General features: G+C 55.9%; 1 protein-coding gene across 1 annotated transcript; it reads left to right on the top strand.

The window, feature by feature from the left end:
- Nucleotides 1-7,907: 7,907 nt before the first annotated feature.
- On the top strand, nucleotides 7,908-10,322 carry LOC113147619 (polyglutamine-repeat protein pqn-41-like). Its single transcript, XM_026338743.1, has 2 exons — nucleotides 7,908-9,770; nucleotides 9,852-10,322. Exons 1-2 carry the CDS (start codon nucleotides 7,908-7,910, stop codon nucleotides 10,320-10,322), a joined length of 2,334 nt encoding a protein of 777 aa, XP_026194528.1.

Here is a 10,322-nt window from a genome sequence, read left to right as displayed (position 1 = left end):
GAAAGCCTCCAATCAAGTGCCAACCCGGAAGCCTAGCGTTCACGCGTTATCTCAGGAGGCGTCGTGTTCATGCATGTGCCGTTTGCTGCTGCAGGTGCTAAAAGATCCTGAATTGCAGGACTATGCAAAGCAACTGCTGTGGCAAGTATTCAAATCCGTTCTGCAGTTGCGTTGGTAAGTTGGCAACAAGCGGAGAAGGAAGGGCAGCAACACCGCAGGCAGCAACGCTAGCAGCACAAGAACGCCTTGCGGCTCGCCTTTGTCTGCGCTTCTTCCACGGGTTGCACACTGCTAGAGACGGAAGGAGGAGAGAGAGATGCTGCTGCTTGGCTGTGTGTGTGTGTGTGTGTGTGTGTGTGTGTGTGTGTGTGTGTGTGACGCTACAGGCTAGGTGCTTGGGGCAGCGCAAGCGGCAGCGATGTTGCGGCTGCAGCGGCTGCGGCAAGCCTCAACACGCCTCAGCAGCAGAGAGCATCTGCTCGCGAGGAGACACCTGAAGCTTCCCACCAAACTCGCTTGCAGCAGCTTCTTATGCTAGACGACCTGCTGCTGCAGTATGCAACGAACAGCGGTCTTGCCAATGGAGGTGTGCTGCCGCTGCTGCTGATTTTGTTGTTCTTGCGACATAAATACTGCTGCTAATTTTGTTGTTCTTGCAGCATAAATACTGCTGCTGATTTTGTTGTTCTTGCAACATAAATACTGCTGCTCATTTCGTGGTTCTTGCAACATAAATACTGCTGCTCATTTCGTGGTTCTTGCAACATAAATACTGCTGCTCATTTCGTGGTTCTTGCAACACAAATACTGCTGCTGATTTCGTGGTTCTTGCAGCATAAGTACTGCTGCTCATTTCGTGGTTCTTGCAACATAAATACTGCTGCTAATTTTGTTGTTCTTGCAGCATAAGTACTGCTGCTAATTTTGTTGTTCTTACAACATAAATACTGCCGCGGAGTATGTTGCTGCTGCAACATCACTGCTGCTGTAGGTGTTGTAACCATCTAGCGACTTGTGGCGATAGCTGTGTGCACTGCTTCCTCGCGTGTGCGATGTTTGGGGGCCACAGAAGCTGCTTTACTGCAGCAGCTGCGTGTAAGGCTGAAAGGCCGCATAACTGCAGCACAGGAGGAGGAGCCGAAATCGAAGTTGCAAGAGGCAATCGAGCAGGAAGCAGCTCTGCCAATCGACCCCAAAAGTGCTGGCAAGCAGGATGAAGTAGCGGCCAGAGGGGGGAGCTCACAGCAGCTGCAGCAGAAGCAGCAAGGGCAGCGACAAGAGGAGCAGCAGGAGCAGCAGGAGCCACAGCAGCAGGAGCCACAGGAGCAAAAGCAGCAGCAGGAAGATGTGCAACAACAACAAACACTGCAGGAGGAGGGGCAGCAACAGCCAGGGCAGCGACAGCAGGAGCAGCAGGCAGAAGAATCGCAGGCGGGAGAAGAGCAACAACAGCAGGAGACGATGCAGCAGGAGACGATGCAGCAGGCGGACGTTCAGGAGCTCCATCAAGAGGGAGTTCGCGATTTGCAGCCGCTTCAGCCTGCGCAAGTTGCTGATAGCGGTCCGCAGCAGCACTCGCAACAACAACAGCAGCCGCAGCAGCACTCGCAACAACAACAGCAGCCGCAGCAGCACTCGCAACAACAACAGCAGCCGCAGCAGCACTCGCAACAACAACAGCAGCCGCAGCAGCGACAGCCGTTGCAGGCTGCAGACGTGCTGCGGTTGTTACAGCAGCAACTTGCTGCTGAGGAGTCAGCGCTCGATGCAAGTAGGCAGCAGCTTCCCCGCTTCCACCAGGACCACCCTAAAAGTACTGCAGCAGAACCACACCTCGCAGCAGCTCCGGCAGCTGATCTTGCTGCTGGTGATGCTGCCCATCAGCATCTGCCTGGGCATAACGCTTACAATACCACGATCCCTCCAAAGGCTACTCTCGCCACTCTTGGCAGTGCGTTGCAGCATGCATGCCGCTGGCTGCTCGCGGAGACTGCAGCCGCGTCCTCCGCAGCTGCTGCTGTATTGACAGTGTGTGCTCACGCTTCCCAACAGCAGCAGCAGATGCAGCAGCAGTCGGCAGACACAGGGGCAGTGCAGCGGCGGGAGCAGCAGATGGTGTTACTGCAGGAGCTGGCGGCAGAAAGGAAAGCTCGAGGGGTTGGCGATGCACTGCGGTGTTTGTGGATGGCCTTGCAGGCCTTTGCCATGGGAGAAAAGGCGCTGTTTTTGCTGCGTAAAGACGCGGTGCTTTGCGGCTGGCGAATGCATGCGAAGGCGGTAGAGCCTCCTGCAGGAGAAGCGAGCGCTGCCTCCGGGGAATCTCAAGATGGATCGGACAGTGCAAGGAACACGACTCTCCCTCCTGAAATGCTTCGGCTGGAGGTTTCTAGCGACCCCTCACCCGCCGCTTCAGGTGTCACGGACGGCACGCAGCTAGGAGAGTGAAGCAGCGGCTGCATTTCGACGAGACAGCAGCACATACAGGGATGAGATCGTTTTGTCACGTGCTGCACATTCGGCTACATATGGCACTGGAAGTAACCCTGGCAGCAACAGGAGCAGGTGCAGGTGCAGGTGCAGTAGTAGCAGCAAAAGCAGTAGTTACAGCAAAAGCAGTAGCGGCAGCAGCAGTCGAGCGAACGAATCAGACAGCAGCAGCACCGAATACTGCTGAGACCGACGCCAACAGTAGTGGTACTACTAGTAGCTGCACGCTTTGCAGCGATACGAGTCTGACTGAGCAGTTCGATGTGGCAGTAGGAGCTCATCACCCGCGCCGCGCATGAACAAATCATTTCTTGCAAAGCTTTCACACCATGGCGACAGCAGCGAAAGCAGCGGCAAAAGCAGCAGCAGCAGTCCAAGCAGGTGTGGCAGCAGCAACGCGATGATGGGAATGCTGGGTAGTAAAGGCAGGCAGCTAATAATCCTGCACATTGGAGGCCAGAGACGGAACGGCTATTTATGAAGCTGGTTCTTCGTTGGCGCCTTCACTGACTATCGGCATACTTTTGTGCATATCAATGCAGCATTTTCAATTTCGTGGACTGCTCTATGTATATGAAGCGGCAGACACACACATAGGTAGACGTGCCGCCATGTGTTTCATGCGTAAGCCGGCATTGTAAAATATGGACACCTCTGTCCATATTTACACATTTACACTACATCTCTCCATAGGTGTATGCGCGAACCCATTTGTGGATACGCGTAACATGGAGGACGCATATTTGAGCGCAACACCCTTTTTGCAGCTACACAGGAAGATAGCTATCCTCAGGTTCAGACTCAGGGACTGCATAAGCCCGTGTACGGGTGCCGATAACACGGACGTCGTACAAACAACTAGGTGGACATACGTTTATGGAGTGTAGAAAGGAAACGGGCGTCATTAGTAGCGAGGAGCGCACAGTACCTTGGATGCACCATCAAGAGGAGCCACGAAGAAAATTCAATTTGCTGGCTATTACGATAGCTGCATCCCATTCCCCCGCTTTGTATGCCTCACGAGGCACCCAGGATGAGACCGCTAGGGCCGAAACATATCCATGATGGCGACGACAAGTAGCACACGCAAAAGAAGAGCCTGGCCGGGCTTTTAGCCAAGCAACAAATACCAGTCGACATACATGCACCAGACGCGCGTATAGACACCCGAACGTGCTCAGACAATGAAGCAACAAAGCGAGGTATTTATATGAACAACGCGAGCCTGTGGAGTAGAGAAAGACTTGCGTGCTTTCCATCATGCTTGGGTCCTATACGGAGCTCAAGCTGGTTATGGGGTCCTATGTGTTTTGTGTGTATGTACGTGCATGAATGTAAGTTTATTCGTGTGAATGCGTGTAATGCACGGTTTATTGGGAAGTCTCGGAGCCAACTTTCCACCATTTTGGTCCTTCCTCATACATGCATGCGCCGTTCAAGTTCGCACCGCTTGTATAAGGCTAGGACGCATCCGTTCATCTCTCCAGTGCCAGCCCCCCCTGGTGTATGCTCTGTGTTTCTTGAAGAGGAACTTCTACTTAACTACGTATGCACCCTGAGAACACGCGGCTCGCTTCATCCCGATTGAGAGCCTTTCCGTGTCTATGCGAGACGTTATTTTACACCTGGAAGAGCTGGCAAATGCGTCTCTTCCGCTAGACAGGGTTGTCCGCTACATTCACCTGTATTTGTCCGATCTTGCCCGATGATTCTCAACGCCCACAACTTTGAACAAACAATGCTGTCCCCGCAAATTTCTGTCATCACGGTGGCGAAGAGCAAGAAGCTCCTGATTCCAAATTCGACGAGCATTCCACCGCTAGTCTCGCCTTATCCAATACTCAGGCGCATCTATATTGTTTTAAACGAAGCTAGAATATCTGAAAATGCGCATTGAATCAGTTTGCCGCATCAATGTTTCAGAAGGAAGTGCTCTATTAGTATGCATACACACACGCTGATATAATAAGTATCTACGATATGTAGTACAGCGTACTATTCGAGGTGATTCGACAGGCTGCAGCGAAAAGCGCCATTGTTTGCATTAATTTTACTTCAATATTTTCGTGTCGCCGAGTAATTTTGTTGCTGATTTTTCAGAGCTTACTGTAAAATTCATAGACACTGGTTTATAGGCTGATTGAATTTTTCTAGGGTGGGCAGCGGGTTGGCGTGCTTGCGCTCACTCTGGTGTTGTGTCTACCCGCGAGGCTCGTGAGACGTGTAAATCCCCCGCATGGCGATGAACAAAATGCACTTTAAGAGACCTCTCCAATGCCGCACAGACCCCTCTCAGCCTTTTACGGGCAACAACATTGTCAAAGGTAGCGGCCAATGCCCGCAAGCTCCTTGGTCACATGACAGCCAATTTCCTTTTTTGCGATGAAATTTTCACTGAGAGCGTCCCTCCCTCCAGTCAAACCCTAGAGGACTAAGCAACGTGCTGAAACAGCTCGGAACCACTACACGTGCTGTAAAATGAAGGAACACTTCAACCTCATGAGTCAACATTTTCTAGGTAAATCTTGCTAAGGAGCACTAGAGAATTGACCTACTGTTTTGTCTTTTCGCAAACCTCGATAATTGCATAGAACTGTTAGTGCTATGCAACAAGACCCACTGTTGCGTGGATTTGCAGTAGATGCTGTGCAGGGGTGCAACGAGGGTGCAGCAACGAGTTATACAGTCGCCTTTCTCCACATTAAATCGGCATTTTAAGGGGCCGTCGCACGGGAGGACGCGAGTTTTCTTGATTCTGCTCATTGGCTTTCTATGAAGTTTTGCTAGGGTCTGGATTTCCACGTGTCGCGCTACGGAGATCTTCAACCGGACTTACCATACCCTTTGCCTAGGGAGACAAATCTTATTAAACAAGCAATGTGGCTGAGATGATCGCAACATAATAGCCTCAATGGTAGCAGCACGTCACACACGCTCATTAGCCTTCTATGAAGTTTTGCTAGGGTCTGGATTTCCACGTGTCGCGCTACGGAGATCTTCAACGGACAGAGCTTATCATGCCCTTTGCCTAGGGAGACAAATCTTTTTAAACAAGCAATGTGGCTGAGATGATCGCAACATAATAACCTCAATTATAGCAGCACGTGACACGACCTTATGCTCCGTTAATCCAATGCCCCTGTTAAGTGTGTTGCAATTGCAGTAGCCGCTTGCTTGCTGCGTACGCGAATCACTGCCGCACCCAGCTCCGCAATGCTTCTAGCATCACGACGTTCAGAGAGTGCGTCAACTGTCCTCCTATGAAGGCTGGAGCTTGAAGGTCTTCTGCACCGCTTCATGAAGGGTCTCATCCGTCGGGAGCCAATTACCATAAAATACTCGATGCAAACTAAAATGGAAAGTTAGGGAGTGTATTCCAGAGGCACTTGCGCCTTCCCACAGCAGCCCTCCTAAGACATCCGACTCGGGGGAGACCAACTGCCAGGGTGCGCGTAGCTGCAGTCTCCCAAGACTTCCACCATTTTCAGAGCTAGTTGTACTCTGCACTTCGCTCGCAAGGACTCTAGATGTGCGCTTTGTTTTAGCGAGTTAACTATAATTCAGCAAGGTGCAGAATGCGCGAACACTCAGACCAAATGATTGATTCTCCACTGTTGCACAGTGGAGTATGAGTAGTGTAGCAGACAGTGTTTGAATGTAGCTGAGCCTCCCTCCCCCCTCCCTTTCCACACAACTTCGCTCTGCGCTTGCCCTCATGTAGGCGCTCTTTGTCTACGTGTGTCTGCCTTGCTTTCTTCTCTGTCGCGCACTCTCGGTGTGACAGACAGGGAGCCACGCGCGAATGAAGCTCCGCAAGAGCCGCCTAGAGGAAGCAGTTCTATCAGCCCTTCTACTGCGATTTACAGTTTTATGCGGCGGTCCTGCCCGCTGTTTCGCGTAGCACGCGAAAACATCAACGCCAAAGAAGCGTCGACAGGGCAAGAGAGCTCAGTCTTTGGGGGGAAGCTCCCATGTAAAGGCGAGTTCCCAATATCGGAAGAATTACGAGAAGCGGTTCTACGGATCGTGTGGATGCGCAACTCAGTTCAGCGAGAAAAGCCGCCCCGTGATGGCTCTGACACCCCACAATTCGCGGCGGCTTCTCAGCTGCAAGGATTCCTGGGAGAATCCCCTGGTCGGGGAGAGATGGAGAGCGTTTCTTGCGTCATTGGTGCCTTCTCGTGTGGCCGTGCTACAATTGCAGCAGTATGAGGAGGCGTGTTATCCGCAGCAGCGACGGACGAAACCCTTTCCCGACGCGCCGCTAGCTGCACTGTGCCCCTCGCTCGCTCTGATAGAAGGCGGGGTGGGGCCCCCTAGCGTAGGGGGGCCCTAAAGGGGCCCCTCGAGGGGCCCCTTCGGGAGGAAATTAAGAAAATGGGTATTTTGGTAGTTGCGAAATGACACCGCAGCACGTTCCATCGGCAGCATATGTTTGTGGAGGCGGCAGGTACAGCCGCTGCTGCAGCAACAGCAGGGGCAGCAGCAGCCGCGGCTGCACCGAGGCAGCAGCAGCAAACCACCAAGGGCCCCCTCCGCTATGGCCATAGCAGCAGCAGCAGCAGCGCAAGCTCCCGCAGGCGCATCGCAGCAGCAAGAGCCTTCAGCCTTCCGATTTTCTGCCTCTTCCACTCGCAGCACCACTTCTTTCGCCTTTGTTCAAGCAGAGAGCTCTAGCCCTCTGCCTTGGTGCGCTGCAGCCTCGTTCCCCACTGCAGCACAGGAGGCCCCCTACCGCTGCAGCAGCACCAGCCGCGACAGCTGCAGTGTCTTCTTTGCGCCACCTGGGCTCTTCCACCTCCAAATTCGCCTCCTTTCACAAAAAAACTGCCTTTAGCGACTTTCCTCTCGGCAGTTCCTCCGCGCAAGGCTTGCCTGGTCGCAGCAGCCGTCCAACGCCATCCATCACACATACCCGCGGGGGTGGGTGTCGCTCGAGAGAGAGCTCCCTTCGCAGTACTATTGCCCACATACCAGGGACTGCTGTTTTCGCCCACGCTGCAAACGCGAAACTCTTTTTTCCCCCCCACCATCAAGTGCTCTTGCTGCAGCGGCATTCGCAGCGGTTCAACTACCCGCAAGCTGCCAGGCAACTTGAGCGCAGCAAAAGGAGGGTCCCCACCCCCACAGGCGTCTCCCCGCAGCAGCAGTACGACGCAGGAAACGCTCGCCTTTGATCGTGGTGGCTCACGTTCCTTTGAGAGCTGCCTCTCTAGCTGCTGCTGCCACGAGGGCGAGCCGCAGCTGCAGCCTTGCTGCCGACGAGAGTTGCGTCCTTTGAACGTGGCTTGCTGCTCGGCTGCCGCGATTTCCGAGGCAGCAGCGCTTCCACAGCACCGGCAGAGGCGCTGCAAGCGCTCAGAAGCAGCAGCAACAGCAGCAGCAACAGCAGCAGCAGCAGCAGCAGCAGCAGCCGGCTAATGGCACGGCAGCCGCTGCACGCGCCGTTCATCCCCTCTCTCCCCGCTGCGACGTGTGGGGTCGTGCAGCAGGAGAAGACGGCGACAGCAGCAGCAGCAGCAGCAGGGCAGTCAACAGCCACTCCTGCAGCGGGAGTCTGCGGCGCAGTTGCTTCCTTAGGGGCCTCTGGAGCAGCAGGAACGACGCCAGCAGCAGCAACAACGCCAGCAGCAGCAACAACACCAGCAGCAGCAACGACGCTGTCGCCTGTCGAGTGCCCCTTAGCAGCAGATTCCTCAGAACCACCGTCAGAGTCTGGATTTCCTTCTGCTTGCGCAACAGGCGCTTCTCCCGCTGCGACTGCCACTGCCTCAACAGGCGCAGCAGCAGACGTGCTGCTGCTGGCTTACGGAGGCTCTCTAGATCTGGCGAACGGCAGCAAGCAGCAGCAGCAGCAGCAACACTCGGCACAAGCAGTAGCAGCTGCCCCAGTGTCAACTACAACAGTTTCGCCCAGTGCTGTGCAAAAGGGAGCCTCGTGTGTGGCGTTTGCTCCCCTTGGCAGCAATCACAGCAACGCCGCACCCTTAGATCTCCAACAATCAGTAGCACAAGCGCAAGCACAAGTTCAAGCAGCACAAGCGCAAGCAGCTGTCTGTGCAGCTTCCGCTGCGGGGGCGTCTTCTGTGACGGCTACGACGTCGGCGACTTCGAAAGGGCAGCCAGCAGGTGCAAAGAAACGCTGGAAAAGTGGTCATCAGAAGCGAGTTGAGCGCCGTCTTCGAGAGGAGCTCGCCAGACGACAGCGACTGCTGGCTGCTGCAACGGCAGCTGCCGAGTTAGGAGAAGGGGGAGACGGCGCGCGGCAGCAGCCCTCTCAGTCTCACCAGTCTCAGCATCAGCAGGCGCAGTCTCATCAGCAGGCGCAGTCTCATCAGCAGCGCTGCTCGCTCGGGGGATACGGCGTCTTGCCATCAAGTTTAGCTATTTCCTGCTGCAGCAACGCTGCTTCTCCAGGATCTTCGCCTCCTCGTGCGGCTGCTGCGGGAGTGACAGCGGGGTGGCTTCCTTCGCAGCAGCAGCAGCAGTCTGCCGCGCAGTGCGGAGGAGGAGAAAACGCTGCTGCTGCGGCGGCTGCTGCTGCGCTGCTCGCTGCGCTGCCGCTTGGCGGGGCAGTTCCGCCGCTTCCAGGAGCAGCAGCAGCAGCAGCAGCAGCAGCAGCAGCAGCAGGAGCAGCAGGAGCAGCAGCAGCTCCCTCGGGGACTGCTGCCACTGCCACTCCTGCGTCGCGTTCGAAGAGGGTGCAGAGGCGGGAGGCTCAACAACAAGGCTGTCTGGCAACAGTAGGAGAGGGCATCCAGCAGCAGCAGCAGCTCGCGAAGGGTCAGGCAGCAGCGGCAGCAGCAGCAGCAGCAGCAGCAGGTTACCCGCCTCCACAAGCGGGCACGACGAGCGCTGCCTTCAATCCGCTGGATATCTCGAGCAGCAATTCCCAAGTTTTACAGCTGCTGCATTCCCTCGCTGTGACGCGCTCGGCAGTGGCGAACGAGAAGGGTGGCTTTCTGCTCGCGCCAAAGTTGGAAGAAGCCGCAGCAGCAGCAGCAGCAGCAGCAGCAGCCGCAGAGGCAGGAGACGCCGCAGCAGCGGCCTTAGCGCAGGGGGCGGAGGCTGCAGCAGCGGCAGTACGCGCGCAGGACGGAGCAGCAGCAGCAGCAGCAGCAGCAGCAGCGGCAGACGCAATTCAGAACGCTGCAGCTGCCTTGCGCTGCAGCAGCGGGGAGGCGGCACTGGCATCCTCGGCAGCAACGGCAGCAGCCGCAGCAGCAGCAGCAGCAGCAGCTCCTGTTTCGCTCGCTTCTCTCTGTGTCGGTGCAGCGGCAGCAGTCCCCCCCTCCTCCGCGGGGACCGCAGCAGCAGCAGCAGCAGCAGCAGCAGCAGCAGCAGCGGCTGCTGCTGGAGGTCAGACGGCAGAGGGCAGCTGCAATTCTCCGCAGCGGGCGAAGCGGCAGCGGAGCGGCGCTGGAGGAGGAAGCAGCGGCGGAGCAGCGCTGGAGCAGCAACAGCAGCAGCAGCAGCAGTTGCAGCAGCAGGTGCAGCTGTTGCAGCAGCAGCAGGACGGGCAGCAGTTTTTCGGAGGGGTCGACGCGGAGGCTGCAGAAGCTGCTTTGCAGGCTGCAGCGACTGCAGCAACGGCAGCAGAAGCAGCAGCCACTGCTGCGGAATCTGCAGCAGCTGCTGCCTTGCAGGCAGCAAGTGCAGCAGCAGCTGCGGCACAAACGGCGGCGTCAGTGGCTTTCTGTCTTGCCGCAGCAGCGGAGCAAGCGCCTACAGGGGGTGCTACTGCAGCAGCATCCATTGCGCCTCCCTCAGTTAAGAAACAGCGGCCTTCCTCCCTTTCCTGCGCTGCAGGTTCCCCTGCGATAACAGACTGTTAG

This window comes from Cyclospora cayetanensis, unplaced genomic scaffold (genome assembly GCF_002999335.1).
Source record: "Cyclospora cayetanensis isolate NF1_C8 unplaced genomic scaffold, CcayRef3 CcayRef3_contig_3, whole genome shotgun sequence".
Classification (NCBI taxonomy): domain Eukaryota; phylum Apicomplexa; class Conoidasida; order Eucoccidiorida; family Eimeriidae; genus Cyclospora; species Cyclospora cayetanensis.
Note: the sequence above shows the minus strand (reverse complement) of the source record. Positions and strands in the feature narration are given on the sequence as shown.